We start from the raw sequence: 24,051 nt of genomic DNA on the forward strand, positions 1-24,051 counted from the left end.
GAGGGTGATGCTATCAGCGGCTGAGGTATGGAGGCGGGAGCCAAGCGGGAGGGCCTCAGTCTTGTTGACATTTAACTGGAGGAATTTTGCTCTCATCCAGCACTTGATGTCTGACAGGCAATCTGTGAGGATAGCATTGATCCTGGAGTTGAGGGTGGAGAGGTAGAGTTGGATATCATGTGGATACATGTGGAAGTTGACCCCATTTCTATGCATGATATCACCAAGAGGGAGCATGTCAATGTTGAAAAGGAGGGGATCAAGGACAGCGCCCTGAGGGATGCCCGCATGACGGTGCAGGGGCCGGAGGAGAAGCCATTAGTGAAGACAAAGTAGAGATGGTGGGAGAGGTAGAATTTGAACCAGGGAAGGGCAGGTCCATTAAGATTGAGCTGAGAGGAGAGGCGGTGGGGTATGATAGAATGGTCAACAGTAATAATAATAATCCTTGCATTTGATATGGCGCTTTTCATGCATTCTAGACGTCTCAAAATCTTCACAGAAGACTGTAAAGTGAATTGACTGTATATTTGTGGTCGAAACAGTGTTGAAGGCAACAGAGAGGTTGTGGGGGACAAGGAGGCAGAGAAAGCTCTGGGTGCAGATGGACAGAATGCCATTGGTGGCTTTGACCAGGGCTGTTTCCGTGCTGTGGGCAGCAGGGAAATCTGATTGGAAAGGTTCATAGAGGGAATGGCGGGAGAGGAAAGAGAGAAGCTGGACGCGTCAACTTGTTCTAGGGCCTAAGAGAGGAAAGGGAGGTTGGTGATGGGGTGATAGTGATGGGTCCAGGGAAGGTTTTATGAGGACAGTAAATTGAGCAAGTGCCTTTCAAGGACTTGATTTCACGAGAGTGAATGGGGCAAGCCAGTTTAATTGATTCTTGGAACAACAACTTGGATTTATATAGTGCCCTCCACGCCGGACGGTTTCTCAGAGCGCTTCACAGTAACGGATCCCGGGGCTGAGCCAGAGGGAGGGGGAGGAAGGTAACCAAAGACACGGTCAAAAAGAAAGGTCTTCAGCCGAGACCTGAAAATAGTAAGAGAGGGGGCGAGGTGAAGGGAGTCAATTAGTCAAGTGACAATTATTTAGTTACAGTTCATAATAATAATCCTTGCATTTGATAAAGCGCTTTTCAAGTCGGGAGGACGTCCCAAAGCGCTTCACAGAACACACTGTAAAGTGAATTGACTGTATATTTGTGGGCGAACGCGGCAACAACAACAACAACAAGATTCCATTTATAAAGCGCCTTTCACGTCAGGAGGACGTCCCAAGGCGCTGCACAGTTGGGTCATGACCCGAGCATTGGGGGGGAAATGGTCAGGGTGAGGGAAGGGAGGGAGCAAGGAGGGGGAAATGGTCAGGGTGAGGGGAGGGGAGGGAGGGAAGGCAGCCAATTGCGCACAGCAATGTCCCACAAACAGTCGTAGATTGAAAATGACCAATATATTATTGTTTGGGGTTTTGGAGGGATTATTATTAGGCTCTGTGTGGAGTAAGGAAACTTGCCCAAGGTTTCGCCCTCTGCCTGGAATTGAACTCAGGTCTCTCGCTTGCAAAGCGAGTGCTCTAACCACTGAGCTACAGGACTCCACCTGTTTGATTTCTATTTGATTTCTGTCAACAAGGGGAATGTTTTCGATGGCTCCTTAATGCATCCAGAGTCGGGTATGTTCAAAATAAGGCATGAAGTAGGACCAAAGGAGGAAATTTAAGTTTCCTTCAGTAGTAAAGTCGGTTCCCTGGTTTGTGTTGTGCCCCAGATTCCACACATGCGCAGTCGGTTCCCTGGTTTGTGTTGTGCCCCAGATTCCACACATGCGCAGTCGGTTCCCTGGTTTGTGTTGTGCCCCAGATTCCACACATGCGCAGTCGGTTCCCTGGTTTGTGTTGTGCCCCAGATTCCACACATGCGCAGTCGGTTCCCTGGTTTGTGTTGTGCCCCAGATTCCACACATGCGCAGTCGGTTCCCTGGTTTGTGTTGTGCCCCAGATTCCACACATGCGCAGTCGGTTCCTTGTTGTCTGGCGGTGAGTTGGCTATCGCTGATTGGGTAACACGGGCGCCGCGGATTGGCCGGAGTAGTTGTCGTGGCGCGTGTTTCCGGTTTGCTGGGAGGGAAAGGCGGGACCTGGAGCCAGTGACAGGCAAGATGGAGGTGCTGGAGGCTGATAATCTACTGTGGGACACTAAGCTCAGCCACCTCAACATGGGCCTGGAGGCGGCCGACTGCGAGCTGCTGCATAATACAGTGAGTGGTGTTCCTGTCACTTTATTACTGAGGGAAAGGGGTGTCTCTTTATTATCGGGGGAGTCCCTTTATTACTGGGGAGGGGGGGTTGTCCCTTTATTACTTGGGGGGTGTCCCTTTATTACTGAGGGAGGGGGATGTCCCTTTATTATTGAGGGAGGGGGATGTCCCTTTATTACTGAGGGAGGGGGATGTCCCTTTATTACTGAGGGAGGGGGATGTCCCTTTATTACTGAGGGAGGGGGATGTCCCTTTATTACTGAGGGAGGGGGATGTCCCTTTATTACTGTGGGGGAGGGGTATCCCTTTATTACTGTGGGGGAGGGGGTGTCCCTTTATTACTGGGGAAGGGAGGTGGGGTCTGACCCTCTGTTACTGGAGGAGGGGTGGGGGGGTCTGTCACTTTCTTTCTGGGGGATGGGAGGTATCTATTTATTACTGAGGAATGAGGGGATGTCTTCCTCTATTACGGGGTAGTAGGGTTTCTGTCCCTTTGTTACTGGGGGAGGCGTGTGTCTGTCCCGTTATTAGTGGGGGAGAAGGAGCACTTTCCATTTATTGCAGGGGGAGGGGTGCTCTGTCCCTGTATTGCTGGGGGGGGGTGGGCAGTAGCGTGTCTATCCCTTTATTACTGGGGGGGGCGAGAGGGTGCATGGGTGTCTGTTTTTTTATTGTTGGGGTAGGGGGCAGGGTCTGTCCCTTTATTACTAGGGAAGATGGAATCTGTCCCTTTATTACTGGGGGAGGGGCTGTGTCTGTCCCTTTATTACTGGGGTGGGTGTGAGTCTACCCTTTATTATTGAGGGAGGTTAATGTTTTTCCCTTCATTATTGTGGGAGCGGAAGTGTCTTCCTGTATTACTTGGGAAGCAGCGGTGTCTATCCCTTTATTGCTAGGGGAGGGGGCTATCTGTCCCATTATTACTGGGGGAGTGGCGGATGTCTTTCTTTTACTGGGGGATGGGGGGATGCCGCCCTCTATTATGGGGTAGTGGGGTGTCTGTCACTTTGTTACTGGGTGAGATGGGGTGTATGTTCCTTTAATACAAGGGGAAGGGGTGTGTCTGTCCCTTTATTAATGGGGGAAGGGACTGTCTGTCCCTTTATTACTGGGGGAGGATTGGGTGTCTGTCCCTTTATTACTGGGGGAGGGGTGGGTGTCTGTCCCTTTATTACTGGGGGAGCAGAGGAGTCTGTCCCTTTATTACTGGGGGAGCAGAGGTGTCTGTCCATTTATTGGCGGAGGGGGCTGTCTGTCCCTTTATTACTGGGGAAGGGGTGGGTGTCTGTGACTTTATTACTAGGGGAGGTGGTGTCTGTCCCTTTATTACTGGGGTAGGAGGCGGGGTCTGTCCCTTTATTGCTGGGGGATGGGGGTGTCTCTCCCTTTATTATTGGGGGTTGGAGTTTGTCTCTTTATTTGGGGGAGGGGTGTTATTTGTCTCTATTTCTGGGGGAGGGCACGTCTGCCTCTTTATTACTGGGGAGAGTTGGTGTGTCTGTCCCTTTATTACTTGGTGGTGGGGGACTGTTCCTTCATCATTGGGGGAGTATCTGTCCCTTTTGTTGCTGGGGGAGGACCAGGTGTCTGTCTTTTTATTACTGGGTGCGGTGTGTGTGTCTGTTCCTTTTTTACTGGGGAGTGGGCGTGCATTTCCCTCTATTATTGGGGGAATGAGGTGTCTGTCCATTTATCACTGGGGGTAGTCTCTCTTTATTGCTGGGTGTGGGTTGTCTCCCTTTTTTGCTTGGGGTGGTGGGTGTCTCTCCCTTTATTACTGGGGGTTTGTCCCTTTATTACCGTGTCTGTATTTTCCTCTGGGGAATGAGGTGTCTGCCCTTGCAAAGGGAGAGACCTGGGTTGGATTCCTGGCCGGGCAAAATGTCTGGCAAGTTACCCTACTCCATACGTCTCTGTTTACTTAGCAGGAACCCGATTGTTAGTCGATTGTTAGATCGCTTTTCTGGATGTAATAATTCCTTCAAAAAAATATAATAAATTGGTGACTTAATCCACGACTGTTTGTGGGACACAGCTGTGCGCAATTGGCTGACATGTTTTGCCCCCAAAATATACAGTCAATTCACTTTTCAGTATATTCTGTGAAACGTTTTGAGACTTCTCGAAGACGTGATAACAACAACAAGATTCCATTTATAGAGCGCCTTTCACGTCGGGAGGACGTCCCAAGGCGCTGTCCTGTTGGGTCAGGACCCGAGCAAGGGGGAAATGGTCAGGGTGAGAGGTGGGAAGGGAGGGAGCGAGGAGGGGGTAGAGAGTCGAGAGGGGAGCTGAAGGCACGGTCAAAGAGAAAGGTCTTGAGACCGGCCTTGAAGGAGGAAAGGGAGGAAGCAAGGCGAAGGCACTGGGGGATGGAGTTCCAGAGCCTAGGGGTTGAGAGGCTGAAGGCCCGGCCACCGATGGTATCTTGAATTCGATCCTCTGGGGGATGGGGAGCCAGTGGAGGTGAGCGAGGATGGGAGTGATGTGGTCGCGAAGCCTGGTGCAGGACAGTACACGAGCTGCAGAGCTGATAAGATGCCAAATACAAGGATTATTAATATAATATTGTTTGTATTTAATACAATGTCTTTCATGTTGGGAGGTATCTCAAAACACTTCATAGAAGCGTCAATCCATCTTAGTTCCAACCTTCTTGCCTCTTAAATCAGAATGCCAGATTGTGGTTTTGAGCCCCAATGTGAGGACATGGATATCAGGGTCTAGGCTGACACCTAAATGCAGTGCTTGGGGCGTGCTGTTGTCCTTTGGATGAGGTGAACCAAGGTCCCAGCTGCCTATTCAGGTGGATGATCGAGATCTCGTGTCTTGAAAAAAGAATGCAATTCTCCGAACTTCAGGGTAGCAGAAAGATTTCCTCCAGCCTACTTCTGGAGTCCTGTAGCTCAGTGGTTAGAGCACTCGCTTTGCAAGTGAGAGACCTGAGTTCAATTCCAGGCAGGGCGAAACCTTGGGCAAGTTTCCTTACTCCACACGCCTAATAATAATCCCTCCAAAACCATAAACAATTTGGCCATTTTCAATTCACGCCTGTTTGTGGGACATTGCTGTGCGCAATTGGCTGCTGTGTTCGCCCACAAATATATATACAGTCAATTCACTTTACAGTGTGTTCTGTGAAGCGCTTTGGGACGTCCTCCCGACGTGAAAAGCGCTATATCAAATGCAAGGATTATTATTATTATTCTGAAGTCCATTCCCAAACAATGAGGTTGGATTTGTGGTAAACCATAGCAGTGGCTGCAGGGTGGGATCAACCGACACTGATCTGTTGAGCACCATGGAGGGTACATCCAGGCGGGTACATCAGTTTCCCAATGCCCACGCATGAGGACCTTATAAGGTAGTTGGTGCTGAATACGTCTGGTACGTGTTGGGCTTGGACCTTAAAAGGCTGGCACGTCACAAGTTGTCCCGTTAAGGCCCCATCATGCTAATGCCAGATGTCTACAAATAGCTAATAAGGAAACTTTTGAGGCTCATGATGACAGCAGCTGCAAGGAGTTAACGTGGAGTCTGAGTTCTAGAACATGGGGAATTCCAGAGATTTGGGCCTGGTAACTGAAGACACGGCCATCGATGATGGTGGTGTGGGGGTGTTGGGAGATAGCCTGCAGATGGGAGGTATCTCAAAGCTCTTCATAGAATCATCAGCCCAGCTCAGTTGGTAGCACTCTTGCCTCAAAGTCAGAATGTGGGTTCAAGCGCTTGAGTGAAGGGGGTAGACAGAGGAGTTTGGTATGAGCAGGGTAGGAATGTGTGTCTGAGCTGTGGGCAGGAAGATAGTTACAAGGATCCAGTACATTTTGTGCTTAGCCGTTGTGCTGCTCACCATAAAGCTCACAAGGCGTTTCTGGAGCATGCTGTCTACCAAGTAAGGGCTTGTTGGATGCCAAATGATCTACTCATGATTAACCTCCTTGGGTGGGAGGTAAGCAGAGTCAACTTGGAGCTGAGCTGGCTCTAAGGGACGTGCTTGGAATGCAATGTCGGTATTGAGTAACCCTTTGCCAGTCTCAACATCTGGTTTCCATAGTACTCCAGGGCACTGCTGTTGACCAACCAGCCCAGCCTAACTCATTGGCAGGACATGAAGGGGCAGGGCTTCTTCCCCTTGGCTTGAGTTAAGTCTGCATGCTGTAACCCTACTGGTAGGCTGTTCCTGGCTTGACAGGCAGTGAGAAGCTTGCCAATTGTGCTCACTGGCAAGCTAAGTGGTTTGTAAGTTGGTTAAACTCCAGCAGTTACCCCCAACACTCCCACTGGGGACCCCAAGTCTTGGCTCTCACCAACCTGCACCTTATACTCTCCTGAATTAGGTAACAGGGTGTATCCTTCCAGGGGCAAGAGAAATGCAGCAACATGGGTGGGGGGTGAGGTGTCCTTTCCTGGAACTTTGTGTGCAATATTTGGATGTGGGGAAGAGTATTTATTGTTCCTGCATGATCCCGGGAAGAAGTGGTGCCTGTACTTTTACTGTGCTGAGATATGTGTCCTTGGAGGAAGAGATTGCCAGTCCCTGCACTTTACCTGGGGCAGGGTAGTGAGGTTTCCTTACTCTTTGTTTTAGATAGGGGTGTGCCAGCCCTGTTCTGTCCCTTGGGATGAAGGAGAGGGGGAGTTACTATGTTCTGGTGCTTGAATGAAGGGTTGGTTAATAATAAATAATAATAATAATCCTTGCATTTGATAAAGCGCTATATCAAATGCAAGGATTATTATTATTATGTTTTGTCCACAAAATAGTCAAGAGTCAATTCTGTGAAGTGTTTTAAGATGTCTCGACGATGTGATAAGGCGCTATATCAAATGCAAGGATTATTATTATTATTTGACGTCTGACAATCAATATGAAATATATGGGAGAATTGCCACCATCTTCCTGCTACAGCCAATATATTGATGACAAGCATTTGAAAAGTTTGAGGTGATTGACATGGGACTAAGTGGGTGGGGGGCATATCCTTGTCCAACAAGATTTCTGCTTTCTAATTTTTTTCAATCTTCCTCAGCACTTCACAGAGATACTGGATGAATTTTCCCAGGACATGCTGGGTCACCTCTTCAATGATCCCTTTCTGTCTGATAAGAGTGAACTGATGGATGCTGAGCTCTCTCCCGCTCCCCACATCCAGGCTGAGCACAGCTACTCACTGGCAGGAGATTCCCGACCCCAGTCCCCACTTGCACAGATCTCTAATCCAGAGGACTGCACTGAAGGTACAGTTGATGGGATTTCTTCCACGTTTGGTGTTTGATATGTTTCTTTTTTGGAATTAATTTTCATTTTTAGAAATTTAGCGATATAATGACATCCAGCAATAACAATTTGCATGTACCTTGCATCCTTCACGAGGGTAAGTGACTCGGATCACTTGAAGACCCAAATATGCAGTCAACTCACTTTACAGTGTATTCTGTGAAGCGCTTTGGGACGTCCTCCCGACGTGAAAAGCGCTATATCAAATGCAATGAAAAAAAAACAACCCAAACTGGTGTGTAAGGCAATAAATTCTCTGATGCGTACAGAGTTACTGCATTTCGGAGCAAATCCTGGGTAATGCTTAGGGACCTATTGATGAGGGGATAAGGCACTATAAGCCTTGGTTTACCTGGCAGAAACCTGGTTGTTAGACAATTGGTGGTTGCATTCTGGGGGGATTAATGATTTAAAAAATAATAATTTGGTCACGCAATGCACAATTGTTTGTGCGTCACTGCTTTGGGCAATTGGCTGCTGCATTTCGTCCACAAAATATAGTCAGTTCACTTTATAGTATATTCTGTGAAGTGCTTTCAGTTATCTCAACGACATGATAAAGCGCTATATCAAATGCAAGGATTATTATATCCATCCTGATTTAAGTTTATGGGAAGCTTCAAAATGTATTATTGTACATATTCTAGTCCTATTTCGTGGCAACTGTTTCTTCAAGTGAAGATAAATGCCGATAAGAGGTACTGGTAACTGCAGAGGGACTGCCTCTTAGCTCTAATCAACAGAAATCTGGTATTACAAGAATATTGATGTCATGTCACAGCTCAGTTGTTGATGTTACTAATGTCAAGAAAAGGCAAGAATGCGTGGCCGGATGTCTGGTTCTACATTATGGCCTGACATTTTTGTAGCCCTGTTTGTTGTCACCTGGTGTTCACATTCATATTCTGTTAAGTCCTGGTTAGAGCACTTGCCCTGCAAATGAGAGGACCTGGGTTCGATTCCTGGGTGAAGCGAAACCTTAGGCAAATTTCCTTACTACACAAGCCTCTGTTTACCTATCAGTAAGCAGGATCCTGGTTGTTAGTCGATTGGCAGATTGCTTTCTGGGGATAATAATCGCTTCCAAAAGTATATAATTATAATAATTTAGTTGGTCAATCCAAGACTATTTGTGGGACACTGTTGTGCTCATTTCGCTGCCGTATTTTGCCCGACAATGTAAATAAACTTCACAGTGTATTCTGTGAAGCACTTTGAGATGTTTCGAAGACATGATAAGGCACTATATCAAATGCAAGGATTATTATTATACATATTTCTTTTGATTGGGGTGTGACATGTTATTTGAGGGTGAGAAGGGAACAAGGCATCACATAAGTGCTTAGAGTTTGGTGTGAAGATAAAAACTGTACTTAAAATAAAGGAGATGTGCTGACACTCCAGGAAGCTCCAACAAAAACTGAATATTGTGAGTGCGGTAAAAGGAAGGAGAGACCACAGGAAAAACCATCACACTGCAGCGCAGTCGATTCTCAATCTAAGACCTTTGGTCACTGAAGGGAGTATCTGAAAGAAGAGAAAAAGTAGATTTAAGCCTTTACAATTAACAAAAGTTAACTGCTTTTCATCCATTCTCTTTCTGCAGCTATGGAATGTGAAAGCTGGCCAATGAGCTGTGATTTGACGCTGAGCAGACTGAAACATGAAGCACTCCTCTCTGACACAAACTGCCTCACTCCTTCAGTTACTTTAACAAACGGAGCCTCGTCAAACATTGCAGACACTGATCTCAAGTCACCCCAACCAGACACTGTACCTGTGACCATAACAAAGCCGGTTCTCATCCCAGATGACCAGGTGAAACGTTCTTCTCTTTAGCTTGTCGATTTCGATGAATGACAGTAATGTTGGCTATTGCGTATTGGTTACAGCACCCGCCTTGCAAACCAGGGGACCTGGGTTCGATCCCCGGACAGGGCAAAACCTTAGGCAAGTTGCCTTAATCCACACACCTTTGTGAACAAAGCTGTAAGTAGGAACCTGGTTGCTAGCGGATTGGCGGATCGTTTTCTGGGCAAAATAATCCCTTCATAAAATAAATAAGATTAGAAATTTGATCACTCCATCCACGACTGTTTGTGGGACACTGCTGTGTGCAGTAGGCTGCCGTGTTTTGCTCACAAAACACCCAGTCAATCCACTTTACAATGTATTGTTTAGCTTTTTGCAACATCTCAACGACATGAGATGTCGCAAAAAGCTAAACAGAATACATTGTATTACATATCAAATGTAAGTTTTATTATTAACATCTACCTACCACATTCAATTGTGGAATGTAAATGTGAGAAATCTCAGAGAATCTGGATCAACCTATCCGCCCGGTCACTCCCCCCCCCCCCCCCCACACCCTTCTCCTCATGACCACTGCTGCAAAACAATGAATAGTTATTGAGGTGTTCCGCTCAGTCATGAGCACTGTCATTTGTGGTTCAGAACGTTGGCTAGCATTCAATCCAAGTCACATCCGTCTGTTCAGACTGATAATTTAAAAGATGAGAATTTATCCTCCAGATGAATTGGTCTTTCGCTTCCTGGCTGTTTGCAGGGACGGACTTGTGTTAACCACGAAAACTGCCAAGGCTGTCATCTTCAATGTGTTTCAACAGGATCATGCACTGTAAAAATATAAATTCTCATCCTTCGTGGGTGGGTGTGATGTCAGGTTTCAGAAGACTGGGTCCCTTCTGAGGTCCTCCACTTCCAAGGAACAGAGAAGCTGTAAACTTGGTGTAGCTTGAGCGTGTCAACAATTTAACATTTCTATTGCTCCCTTTAATTCAAGAAAACCTGTTGTAGTTCTTCGCAGGGTTTAATAAAAAATGAAGTGACTAAAGGCTACAAAATCAACAAATTGCATTTATTTTACGCCTTTCATGTCAGGAGGACATCGCAACGTACTGGACAATGAGAGTTTGCACTGTAGCTGGGAGTTGGGATCATAGAGGGGTGGAGGAAGGAAGATGACCGAAGGCACGGTTGAAAAGGAAGTTCTCAAGAAGGGCGTTGAAGGAGACAATAGAGGGGCAAGGGGCAGGGGATGGAGTTCCAGAAGGTGGCTGCAATTAATTTGTGCCAGAAATTTCTAACGATGAAGAAGATACAGAGTAGGCATAGGGAAGATGTTTCCACTTGTGGGGGAGATCAAAACCAGGGGCCATCGATACAAAATAGTCACAAATAGATCACGTAGGGAAGTTAGAAGAAATATCTTCACACAGAGATTAGTGTGAATGTGGAACATGCTATCACAAGGGTTTGTTGAGGCAAATAGGATAAATGTATTTAAAGGGAAGCTAGGTAGGTACATGAGGGAGAAGGGAATAGAAGGTCATGCTTGAAGGCTTAGTTGAGGAAGGGCAGGAGGAGGCTCATGTGGAGCATAAACACCGGCATAGACCAGTTGGGCCAAATGGCCTGTTTCTGTGCTGTGTATTCTAATGTGTAAACAGTAAAATAGAATTTGTGGTGAATTTACATTATTAATAATAATAATCCTTGCGTTTGATATAGCGCTTTTTGTCTTCACAACGTCTCAAAGCACTTCACAGAATATAAGAACATAAGAATTAGGAGCAGGAGTAGCTCAATCGGCCCCTCGAGCTTGCCCCGCCATTATGATAAGATCATGGCTGATCTTCAGACTTACCTCTAATTACCTGCCCTATCCACAAATCCCCTAATCCCTCTATTTTTTAAAAAAAATCTATCAGTCTCAGCCTTAGAGATGTTCAAGGACTGAGCATCTACAGCCTTCTGAGGTAGTGAATTCCATAAATTCACTGCCCTCTAAGTGAAGAAAGGTTTCCTCAACTCTGTTCTAAAATGCTGACCCTTGATTTTAAGCCTGTGACCCCTGGTATAGTGTAATGACTATATATTTTGTGGGTGAAACGCGGCAGCTAATTGCACACAGCAGTGTCCCACAAGCAGTTGTGGATTGAGTAACCCAATTTTTTTAAGGGATTATTACCCCCGGAAAAGTGATTCGACAATCGACTTAACACCCGGCTTCCTGTACACTACTAGGCAAACAGAGGCGTGTGGAGGAAGGAAACTTGACCAACGTTTCGCCCTAAGTAATAAGTGAGGGTCACAGAGAAAAACTATTTGAAATAATATGGGTGGTGGGGGGGGGGGTAAGGAGGGAGGGTCTATCCATCTGAAACATGACCCTTATGAAAACTAAATTAATATAATAGAAATTTATATCTTATATTTTCACGTCAGGAGCACATCCCAAAGCACATGATCAGGCTGGCTGTGGTATGGAAACCGAGGGGGTGGAGCGGGAAGGGGAGAATGACTGCAAGTGCGGTCAAAGAACGGTGTGTCTTGAGACAGACCTCAAAGGGCAGAGGTCAGTTGAAGGGACTCCGGAATGGAGTTTCAGCGAGTGGAGCAGCAATGATTGAAAGCCTGCCTGCTGATGGTAGGGTGTCTGGGGCAGAGGGGGAATGAGAACATAAAGCGGGTAAGAACATAAAAAATGCTAGACGAAAAAATTCTAAGGTGCATTCTAATTCGCCATCCACCTTCCTGGCAGCCGCTTTCACATATGTCCCAGGCTACCTATGTACTATATCCCATAGTTTTATTTCCTAAAAGAAAACTATCTAATCTGTGTTTGAAAGAATCAATACTTCCTGCCACAATCAGCTTCCGAGGGAGCCTTTTTAACAGGTTCACTATTCACTCACTGAAATAGTGTTTGCGTAGATCTGTTCTGAATTTATCCCCTTCAATCGCAAGCTGTGTCCTCTGGGCAGACTGGGGACACAATGAGGTGCCAAACAGGCTGTACTTTCAAGATTCCTGGAACTGCAGCAGTTGAAATATGTTCTGGAATTCATTGAATCCTGTGATCTTGAACTGATATTCTCAAACTGAATGTGTTGCTCAATTGCAGTTTCTGGGTGTGGGGAGACATCTTTCAAGGAAAATGGTGATGAAAGCTTCTACCGTTTGGGTTTCGTTTTTTTTTGGAGGTGGCCACGAAAGGGCCTGAAATTGGGACAATTGTCACACAGTTTTAAGTTTTTTTTTAAATGAAAAAGAACCCACTGACTTCGGAATAATTGCAAAAAGTAATTTTGCTTACTTTTAATTAGCCAGAAAAAGACTCAAACAGACCATGACGGCAGTGATAGTTACTTCCACTAATTCCACTGAAGTTACTCTGTCTTTGTAATTGTAATTCATGTAACAAATTGAGGTCTTACACGTCCTGTGAATAATGAAGTAACAAAGCAGGTCCGTCGCATATCACGACCACAGTGAGATTCATTGCATAGAGACTTAGCCCACCACCCTGTTGGCCTATAAAAGAAATTGTGAAACCAGTGCAATTACAAATTTGGTTGACGTTTCCAACCATTATGTTCTGTTTTCAGAATAAATCCACTACACTGAAGGTTAAATTGGAGCCACACGAGGTGGATCAATTCCTCAATCTCTCCCCAAAGGAAGGTAAGATGTTCTACATCTCCAATAACTACCTGAGACTCTTATTTGAATCTTAGTAGGAGGTGAGAAAAATAAAGTTAAGTTGTAATGGTAATGTAGAAAAATATAGAGTAAAAATGTATGACTGACATGGTGCAGGGTGCTACTCAGTCCAGGCATTGAAAAGGGACCCAGTGTAGGACTTGTCCAGATCAGGCACTGAGAGGGGGCACTGTGCAGATCCTGTACATTAGATATCGATGAGAGGGGTCACTGTGAGGATCTTGTATGGTAGGCATTCATGAGAGGGGCCGCTGTGCTGATTCAAAGGCAGCTCGACATGGACTATCCTGTGTTCTAGGAACATGTTTACAACGACTTGTCTCTTCCAATTAGGACTTGATTAGGATTTGTCCACAAGATACAGTGTAGTTTATCTCTCATAAATTGAGTGAAATCTAAGCAGTTGTATGAAAGAGGATGTTTGTAGTTAGATATATCGAGCTCATTGCTGCCTATTACCAGGGTCAGTAATTGAAGCGGTGTCTGGAACAGCTGGTGAGAGCATGCATTGCCAAAGCTTCTCTCCCAAGTATAAAGCCAGGGTACCACCTTGGCTCTATTACACTAGGGCACTCATAATCCACAAGAGACCAAATGATCTGAGAGTGGCCTGTGGTATGGTCTGAAGGTATTTTGGGGCTTTGGGAGGTACCATTCTTGTTGTGAATTGTGACCATTTCTCTTCTTTTCAGCAGGACCAGATGTGGTGCAGCTGCCGCCGACCCCGCCAAGCAGTCATGGGAGCGACTCAGAGGGAGGACAGAGTCCATCACACCGTCGGCAGCCAACTGTCCCTGTCCAACCACAGCAAAGCAAAGCCCCAGTACGGAGTCCTGCTCACTGCAACTCGCCGCTTCTCACTGCGCCATGTGTAAGCCAGCCGATTATTGCACAGGGTCTGTTGTGGCGCCCTGTGTTGCATGTAAGCCAGTCTGGTATTTTTGCATTACAAATAAGCTTTCCAGAATTCAGGTTCTGTATTAGTATCCTGTCCCAACAGATTCCTGAGGGAAGTTCAGTCATTCCCACACAAATTGCTACATACACCTCCTTGTAGCTCCTTCCTGAATAGAAATCATGACTTTAAAATGATTGGTCCTGTTGGCCAGGGTGGGTGAGATTCGAGCTACCTGATTGCACAGAGACTGACACTGAATGGTCACTCAGACCAAGAAGGGCCCAGTTTGGTCCTCGATTGTACCAATTTAGCATGTATCTAAGGATTGTTCTGAGACAATTGACTGCAGTATGAACAAGTCCCAGGAGGAGAAAACTGGAGTCCCATCCTGCTCCATCCCTGTCCAGCTCAAGATGGGTTCTATTTGAAGTGCATATGTGTGGACTTCAGGTGAGCAGATGAAATAATTCATCAATGCTTAGTATCTAAGAAAAGGTACCTTGGGGGAACTTCAGCCAACTCTGCTTTTCCTGCAAAAATGTGAGCAAGTTGTTATCAGACAGTGGGAAATTGTTGTGCGCTAACTAAGTGCAGCCACAAAATACAGTTATTCCACTTTACAGTGTATCCTGTTGAGTGCTTTGAGACGTCTTCCTGATGTGAAAGGTGCTGTATAAAATGTAAGGATTATTATTGCTGTCACTGACTTGCTGGTGTTGCTATCATTCTGGCCAGAGCTTAACCGGAGATGTACTGTGTAATTCAGTCCTACCATAATTGAAAGCCAAACATTTAGAGGCCATGACTGATTGGGATGAGCAGCAGATAGCAGCAAATGAGACCCTGCACTGCCCATGAGGAAATGGCAGCCCCAACCAAGGGAGGGCAGAACTCCCATTTTTCATGCAGTGTTTTTTTCTTATGCAGTTTCATAAGGCTCTTCATTGTCATACTTTGCTTGGTGCTTCTCTATCCCATTGCACTTTAACAATTCAGTGCATGTTTATTTGATTCCTTCCTTATCTCTCTGCCTGATGTGTGTTTTCGAAGTATCAAACCTGTAGTGGGCAGCATGTTGTGGTGGCAGTTCCTGCACAAATCCCACAGTCATTTTTCTCCTGCTTTTCTGGTGGTTGTATATTGGTCTGTTTCTCACAGCTGTTGCCGGGAATCTGTTCCCTGTAATCTGCTGATCCCAATGTGTTAAAAATGAAAAGATAATATTGCACTGATATATAATATATAACATTTTTTTAAATTCAGAAACTACAGGGTCCATCGGGACCTTTGCTTCTAACAGAAGAGGAGAAACGCACGCTGATTGCTGAGGGGTATCCAGTTCCTGTCAAACTGCCACTTACAAAAGGGGAAGAGAAAGCACTGAAGAAAATACGCAGAAAGATCAAGAACAAGGTACAGAGCATTGGCTGATGCCAACAAGACTGGGCTACTTCCCACTTATGGAAGGTGTGACTCCACCCAGTGTCTTTATTTGTTTAGTCAGGTGGGTGTGGAAATCCATCACCATGCTTAAATAGTATCCAAACCAAATAGAGTTCTATGCATACCACCCACACATGGAAATTCCAGAGATATTTGTTGGAATGGAATGCTCACTCTCCCTGAAGGGTTGCTTCCTGCTTACCTCATGGCTGCATGGCTGCTCAAAGACCTTGGCAACAAGACAAGCTTGACCTAGTGTGTATAACAAAGCAGTACATGACAGAATAATTTCACTGCTGTGGCAACGAAACAGTTCCGATTCACCCACTAACTCCCAATGTGACTCTCATTGAACTCCAGATCTCTGCCCAAGAGAGCAGAAGGAAGAAGAAAGAATATATGGATAGTTTGGAAAAAAAGTGAGTTTTTTTTAGATTATGTGTGTTCAGTTTGTTTGAAGCATAAATAACGTAATCAGCAGCTTGGGACATCATCCCAATGTGAAAGGCGCTATATAAATGTTTTTTTTGTTGTTGAAAATCTAGTTTTAAAATGTTGGCATCTGCAAACGTTTGTTGCAAAGATGGGTGGGTGGGTCTCCCCTCAGCATCCATTGGTGGTGTCTGACTGGGGTGGGTGATGTGGGTGTCTCCTCCCGGATACCACATTCCTGATACTCTGGGGTGTGGTCATTCCTCATTCTTGAAGCTAGGGATGGAGAGGCAAAGGGAATCTGGCATGGAGTTCCAGAGAGAGGGACCAGAATGTCAAAGTCCACTCGACGATGGTGGGTCAGATCAAGCGGGCCATGAAGCAGACCAATGTTGGCAGAGTGAGGGAAGTGACTGGAGCGATCAGGTGAGAGGAGGTCACAGGAAGGGTTGAGTGAGATTGTGGAGGGATTTGAACGCAAAGATCTTGAAAAGTTGAGATGAATTGGACAGTCTGTCAGGGAATCACAAAACTGAGCTGATGTATTCTTCATTGATCACCTAGGGTGGAATCCTGTTCAAATGAAAACCATGAACTGCGGAGAAAGGTGGAAACTCTGGAAAAGGCAAACAGGTACTCTGTAATATTATTATTCAAGGCCAGTCTGAAGAATCTCCTCTTCAAACGTGCCTTCGGTCACCCTCCTACCATCTTTGATCGCACCTTCGGTCACTCTCCTACTCTCCCTGCCCTCCACCCCTCCTGATCCCAATCCCCACCTTGTGTGCAAATCCTTGATTGTACAGCGCCTTGGGGAGTCCTCACGGAGTGAAAGGAGCTATATAAATGTAATTTGTTGTTGTTTCCAGGTCCCTCCTTGAGCAGCTACAGGGGCTGCAGGTGCGGGTGGCTGCGAGGGTGCCGACCTCCTGTAAGATGGCTGGTACACAGACGAGCACGTGCTTGATGGTGAGATACGCTGTTTAATGTTCTCTTCGTAAATCGCTTCTGTAGAGCAGTGTGTCCTTTCTGGCACTGAGTATTGTTCACTGTTGGAAGTACCTCGGTGCTGCTGCATTCTGCTTGCGCCACAATGGTCCATTCCTGTCGCGTAGCGGTTAGCGCGTTCCTCTCGTTAGTGACCGTCGATTCCCAAGTGGAGCGGAACTTTAGGCTAGTTTCCTTACTCCACACGCCTCTGTTTACCTAGCAGTAAGTAGGAACCCATTTGTTAGTCAATTGGTGGATCGCTTTCCAGGGGTAATAATAGTTTAAAAAAATACAGAAATAATAATTTAGTCTCTTGATTAATGACTGTTTGTGGGACACTGTTGTGTGCACTTAGCTGCCGCATTTCACCCACAGTCAATCCACTTTATATTATATTCTGTGAAGTGTTTTGACACATTTCAGTGACATAAGGTGCTATGTCAAATACAAGGATCGTATTATTTATTATATTCTCAAAATAGACCACATTGTCTTAAGATCTTGTCATGTTGTTGTTGTTGTCATGTCCCCTGCCCTCACACTTCTTCAAAGAGAGTTAAAATGAACATCAGTGCAAATTCTTCTTTCACTCACTCTGTCTGTGATCTCCCACCCCGGGTGCCTTGTGCCTCTAAGCTATATCGAACACTTGATACACTTAAGGTGTGGAGCAAGCTAACATCATGACTTGGGCCTGCTTCGCACCCTGCTCAAAACAATTGAGTGTTTCATGACAACTGTGGTAGCCACAGTTTTCTGGTTAGCCAGAGGTAACTGATGATATTTTGATCAACAAAATGCAATTTATCTGGGCTTCTGTATGATGGAGTACTACCCACAGCTTAACAAGAACTGAGAATGAATAAACAATTGCCTCCAGTACCACAGTACAGTGCTCCAACCATTGTTGATTGGAGCCTGAATGACTCAGGACTTGAACTCACATAGTCTAAGATGACATGCAATGCTGGGGTGTGTTGCATTGTCAGAAGTGCCATGCTTATGATGTTAAACTGACCCCATATGTTCACGTGGACATCAAAGATCTTGTGACACTTAGAAAAGAGAAGGGATGGTGCTCTCCATGGCTATTTGTGAAACATTACTGTGCTCAAATTGACTGTCACTTTCATCCACAAAACACACAGTTGACCTAGTTTACAAATGTATCCAGTGAAGTGCTTTGGGACATCTTCCTGATGTGAAAGGAGCTATTCCCAAATGCAAGGATTCTTATTGATCTGTCAGAGTGAGTTCCTGAACCCCTTCGCCATTGAAGGAGGTAAACTTGAAGCTGGTGAGAGAACCCAAGTACAGAGCTATAAGTCATGGAGCAGCAGCATTCCATTCTCTGTATCCAGGATATGTATTGTATGTATTTTAGTGAACCACTGTTTCCAAGAGGAGCATTTTATGTAAGACTGATATATATTATATATATATATGTGTGGGTGCGTGCATGCGTGCACCCAGCCTGTATTTGTGCAACTCCAAATACAATTTCAGAGGATTGTGCATGTCAGAGCTGCTGAGTGCATGGTATCTTGTGTGACAGGAGACGTGCTGCAATTGTCTGTTGGTGGTATGATCTCCATTCTCTTGCAGCTGGTGGTCCTGTGCTTCGCCGTTGTATTGGGGAGTTTCGGTAATAGGCTTGATTCCTTCTCATCCTCGGTAACTAAAGCGGTGCTTCCTGCCCAGGAATCCATGCAGGAGTCGTACACGGCCACAGGTAAGCGAGGTTGTTCCATGTCCACTCCAGCTACTTGCACAAACGATGGCAAGTTCACCAAACTTTTTTTTTTTCTGGACCCTTGCTGACCTTCAGAAAAATTGGAGGTTACAAGAAGGAAGTTTTAAGCCAGTGTGAGGCACAGCCACCCTCTCTCATTCCTCCATGTAAGCTGCACTGTAACAGGTTTGCTTCCTGCTGTTTCCACCATTAGAATGAATCCTGTGAAGGCCATTTCCACCAGCACAGAGTGGAAGTGGTGAGCAGTTGGTCATAAAAGAGAGCTGAGACAACCAGTGAGAGAGAGCACGAGTTAAAACTATGAGTTTGTTTCCAGAGTCAGGCCAATTTCTAGAGGTATCTAGTAATGTAATGATTTTCCCAGCTCGGGATCTGATCAGAGTATGACCTTGGAGTATGGAGAGTTGTAAAACGTTAGATCTGAAGTACGTAGTGCAAATAACATACCCCTGCAGGTCTTTTGGCATCCTGCCAGAAGGTATGTCACATAAAAGATAGAGCAGAGTTGCTCTGTTTTCAAAACCAATCTCAAAATCTCTCTGACTGTCTTAGGTCACCTCATCCTTTACCCCTGCTCCTTCTCCCTCTCGGCTTTGTAATGCTTTAAAATGCATTTAACATGCCTTAAGCCGCCCTCCTACTTCTCTGCCCTCCCTCATCCCAACACTGTCTACCTCATGCTTGGGTCCTGATCCCCGACTGTTCAGCGCCTTGGGACGTCCTCCCTATGTGAAAGGCACTTTACAAATAAAATTTTGTTGTCAAGATGTCAATGAAAGATTATGCGTGCAAATTGTTCTCTATTGTTTTGTTCTCTATTGTCATGGTTTAATTTGGTTCTGCTCATAGTTCGCTCAAGACATTTATTATTTTATGAAGAGCACACAGTGTATGATGATCAGTATAGCACTGTCATGTCAAAAGATTACACAAATACCTGGGACAAACTAACAGAATCGGCACGAGAGCGAGCACGTGTGGCGCAATTGCATGGCCCTCAGGATCCAGTCCATCGACAGCAGCCAAAGCAAATGCTCACAGTGTCACAGGAAGCACCAGACCTGCAGCAACCAACCAGCCAGAGCACAAGAAGCTCAGTCCTTATCGAACTTCAGTCTCAACGGTAAGGCAGCGATCAGCATCGTCTGAAAGCGGTCAGGTTAGCCTTGTGTTTACTTGCGATATTGTGTGCTTTTTGGTCAGCCAGGTATTTGACACATGCAGAAACCCATCCCATGCTTAAGAATACCCAAACCAAATTGAGAATTCCATGAATCCTGGAAAGTATCAGGCGTAGGTTGGCAAGAGCCAAGGCTTGGGCTAAGTAACCAAACTGCCCTTGATCTCCAAACCAAGGGTGACACTCCAATGTAGTGCAGAGGTGGGGGTGGGGTGGCAAGCTCAGCCACTGCTACTTGCTTTGAGACATCTTTCCAACGTGAAAGGTGTGATATCAAATTGCAAGGATGATGAATACTATTATTGATTTCACATCTCCTGACACCCATCTCTTTTACATGCCTGTTGCCACTAGATGGGAGTGTTCACAGTCCTGCTGACAAGACTTTGCTTCCAGACGATAAACGTGTAAACAAAGTTTATCTAATGTTTCTCACTTTGAAAAGTGTGCCTTTAAAAGGCAGTGTGTGGAAACCAGTGCATTCCTTATTGTGGTGTAGTACAGAAAAACTCACATAATTATTAATTGTATAAACTCCTTGGCACATTCACCCAAGTCCCTTTCAGTTTCCTATCAAAACCACTTAGATTTCTTTACACTACTCATATTACTCAAATTCATAATCCTGCTCCCCTACCCTCCATTACTCCCGCCCTTACCAGAGGCCTTAAATCATGGGAAATTATGTGTTTACCCATAGATACAGGCACATTTACCGGCCGGCTCCATTGAATCGTGAGAAATGTCGTCTTCATCGATGCATGCGCAGAAGAGATTCATTTCCGCCACAATGTGATTCCAACGTTTGCCGGTAACTGCACATGCAGTGACTGTCAAGACGCATTAAATCACGGGAAATGTAGTCTTAACCTGTCACCACATGCTCACTTACCAAATTCCTGACTGTCTATAGCCTTGGGCCATCCTCCCGAGGTGGACGGCGCTATACAAATGTAATTTGTTGTTGTTACTGGCTGCAATGATGAATTACCATATGCACACTTACCAGCTGCATTAAATTACACAGGCGCAGTGTAGATTATTGATTAAATCAGATTTCCTACAATTTCTACAGTTTTTCTGCAACTCGAACTTTGTATAAATCATTAAATGTTATGGTCCCAACTGATATGACTTATGTGAGTTTTTCTGTATTTTTATTTGTCTCCCTTCTGCCTGTCCCCTCAAACCCATAGTTCTAGTGATGGATATGAGGTGCCTGCAGCACCAGTCAGCTGAAAACCATGAGCTCCTAAGAGTAGTGGTGACAGACCTTGCATCAACGCAAGGTCTGTGGCTCTTCCTGTAGAGCAGTTTCTGTGCACTCAGTATTGGTTGCTTGGTTATCACAATTTTATTCCCTCCTGATCTTTTTGGTGTTTTTTGGGGGTGGGGGCAGCGGGGTGTTCAGATACTAACCTGTGGATTTCTTCTCTGCATTGTTTTCAGGAGCTTTCCCAATTCCGATATGAACGGAACAACCGTGGAAATCGACAGAAGAGTCAACGCAACATGGTAAAGGACCCTGAGGGTTGTTGACCTGATTTGATAATTCAAGTGTCTATCTTATTTCTATAATATATCATATATAAAATATATAATTTTTGTGTGTAAATAATACTCCCACAGGAATGGGCTGTTCCGAGACAGCCAGGAGGATGGCGAAATCTCTTTAATTCTTGTACTTTTGCGAGTTCTTTACCATTGATATTACTTATGGAGTATTTATATAATTGAAACTGTTGTATGTCTTTGATTTCTGTCTAATTTTGTTTTGCTTGCTTAGAAATAGACACTTGGATTGTTGAAACTATGGGCCACATGTCTTTCACAAACAGGTTACTGAACAGATGCACAAAAATGAGAGCACAGATTGCGATCAGATGTTTCTCGGTTCCCCACTGAAATGAACCATTCTAATCTGTATTCCTTGTGTGCATTATTATCATCATCCTCTTCTGTTTGCACTTTGGGACATCCTCCTGATGTGAAAGGCGCTTTACAAATGTAATTTTGTTGCTGTTGTTATCCAATTCCATTTGAAATGCCTTAACAGCCACTTGTGACCAAGCATTCCACATTCTTATCACCGTTTTGTGTGAAGAAAGCTCCCTCTTGACCCTTGTTTCGACATCACAAATGAACTGCGGTGTTAATGACTTGATTTGCAGACTCCCACCCACAACAAGCTTCAATATTGTTTATCATTTTTCTTTTTGCTACTTCAGTCCCTCGTGAGGGGGGAAACCTTCACCCACGTTTTAGTAATTTTTCCATGTTTTGGCCAGTGATGCAGGCAGGCAACTTGGACCTTGTCTTCTCATCCTGATCTGAACCCAATACTATTGTGCCATTCCCCTCCAGTCATAATAGTTGGTGTCTATTGGTGTCCTCCAACAGGCATTTGTTCTGAGAAGCACGGTTCATATTTAGAACTTGGCTGGATAAAGCTCTGAAAGTCCTCTGATTGAGGTAACACTGCCACTTGTGGCACTTGATAAAGGAACAATGTGGTATGTAAATACCACTGGAAATGTTCCAGTCCTGACTATATATTGTATGTAACAAACAATTCTCTCAATCCTGTAATGCTTTAATTTCAGCTAGGCTTTGGAAAGAAGTGTCAAGAAATGCAGCAGCCAGTGTGCATTTGGAAAATTCCAAATCAAACTAAACCCGGGTTATTTGTGTGGCTGCTGAGGTGTCCCTGAGTATGTGTGCACAACAATGTTTGCTAACCTCTGATCCAACTTGCATATAAACTGGGGTTTTTCATTTAAGTCCACCATGTGGAATTCATTTAAGCTTCCCCGTAATGGACTGGATTCACTCTGAGGGCAATGAAATTGACTGGGTTTAGATAGTACAACTCAGAGACAGTACTACCCAAACATTGATATGGTCTTCTGAACCAACTACAATATTTGCATGGGGAAGAACTCCATAAGATCTGCACAACAAATTCCAGTCAAATAATCATAATGAACTCCCAGCATTTGCTCAACGATTGAACTGTTGTGTTTTGGTGACTTGGATTTATTCCTGCTTAAATCCAACATTTAATTGCACCAGTATTGGATCTGCACTATGCTCGTGAAGATGAGAAGTTTGAGGAACTGAAAATGGGTTTTGGGACCTTGTAAACTGGGGGTCAACCCTCCCTGCTGCTTCCCTGCAGGGAATACCAGAATTCATAAGCATTGTAATTGTCTAAAAGGGATAGAAATTTGTTTTTTTATTCAACACAAAAACATTTTCATAATTTAAAGCTTTGAAAGCTGACTGTATTGCAAAAAATTCTATGTTATGCTTTCTACTGCAAATAAATATTTTCCTTAGTAAAATTGCTGCGATAAAACTGTTCTTTCCAGTCTCTTCAGAATCCACATCAGGAGCAGGGTTTTAGCAGAGAAAGTTAATGTGGACCTGGCATTGCCTCTGTCGCAGTGAGGAGAACTCAGAGATCAAATTGTCACAGAAAGGGAGAGGAGAGAAAGTAGGCTTGAACCAGACAGGTAAGAGATAAGAAAAGCATAGCGTAGTGCAGGCACTAAGAGAAGAGTGAGTGAGCATTGGTTTAGGAAGTGAAAACTTGGTGAGTGGGCTACAAATAGCTTCTTTTACCAGAGGAGCTGCTTGGGCCTAAGGGTAATTTAGTAATAACAATAATCCTTGCATTTGGTATAACGTTTTATCACGTCAGAAGGACGTCTCACAGGAATTACTGTGAAATGGAGTGAGTATTTGCAGGCAAATATGACAGCACAGTCGTGTACAGCAATGTCCCACAAACAGCCATGAAACGAATGACCAATTTTATTTGGAGGATTATTGGCCAGGACACTGGGTGAAACTCCCTAGTGAATAGTGGCATGGGATCTTTAACGTCCATCTGAACAGACAGATGGGACATGGGTTTAACGTCTCATCCAAAGGACAGCACTTCCGACAATGCAACACCCTTCCCCCTCCCCCCGCCCCCCCCGTGTCATCTATGTGAGCTCCCGATGTGGGGAACCCACAATCTTCTGACTCTGAGGCAAGAATGCTACCACTGAACCAAGGTGACATACAATTAAATTACTTGGTGACTTTCATTTTTTTTAAAAAAAAGCCATGGTTTGAAGCAATAATTAAATTGAGCTAAAGTCAGAATGACACTTAAATGCTGGTAAGGAGAATTACTGTGTGCTACTGCTCCAGGGAGACGAGCAGTGGCACACAGTGATTTGGTTTTGTGCACAGCAACACAAATGGCAATTAAGTGAATAACCAATTTTATTTAGG

General features: G+C 44.9%; 1 protein-coding gene across 4 annotated transcripts; it reads left to right on the forward strand.

Annotated features, from left to right (window-relative positions):
* The first annotated feature begins 2,123 nt into the window (after positions 1 to 2,123).
* Positions 2,124 to 23,279, forward strand: LOC103181867 (cAMP responsive element binding protein 3-like 2). Of its 4 annotated transcripts, none has more exons than XM_007898623.2 (13): positions 2,124 to 2,258; positions 7,292 to 7,499; positions 9,146 to 9,357; positions 12,954 to 13,029; positions 13,761 to 13,990; positions 15,230 to 15,379; positions 15,770 to 15,828; positions 16,406 to 16,474; positions 16,711 to 16,810; positions 18,437 to 18,563; positions 19,434 to 19,707; positions 21,214 to 21,279; positions 23,136 to 23,279. In XM_007898623.2, exons 1-13 carry the CDS (start codon positions 2,160 to 2,162, stop codon positions 23,212 to 23,214), a joined length of 1,749 nt encoding a protein of 582 aa, XP_007896814.1. In that variant the 5' UTR covers positions 2,124 to 2,159; the 3' UTR covers positions 23,215 to 23,279. The 4 variants fall into 4 exon arrangements, with proteins under 4 accessions (XP_007896814.1, XP_042191516.1, XP_042191515.1 ...); XM_042335582.1 differs by having other exon boundaries at positions 13,761 to 13,939; XM_042335581.1 differs by having other exon boundaries at positions 13,764 to 13,990.
* Positions 23,280 to 24,051: the final 772 nt, after the last annotated feature.

The sequence above is a fragment of the Callorhinchus milii genome, unplaced genomic scaffold, assembly GCF_018977255.1.
Source record: "Callorhinchus milii isolate IMCB2004 unplaced genomic scaffold, IMCB_Cmil_1.0 Scaffold5, whole genome shotgun sequence".
In the NCBI taxonomy this organism is placed as follows: domain Eukaryota; kingdom Metazoa; phylum Chordata; class Chondrichthyes; order Chimaeriformes; family Callorhinchidae; genus Callorhinchus; species Callorhinchus milii.

Bases quoted from the DNA above. Each gene is read 5' to 3' on its own strand.
- LOC103181867 (XM_007898623.2), top strand. From the start codon at position 2,160: ATGGAGGTGCTGGAGGCTGATAATCTACTGTGGGACACTAAGCTCAGC. The intron at 9,358-12,953 runs GTGAAACGTTCT...TTCTGTTTTCAG, and splicing joins TTCTCATCCCAGATGACCAG to AATAAATCCACTACACTGAA. The intron at 19,708-21,213 runs GTAAGGCAGCGA...CATTGTTTTCAG, and splicing joins ATCGAACTTCAGTCTCAACG to GAGCTTTCCCAATTCCGATA.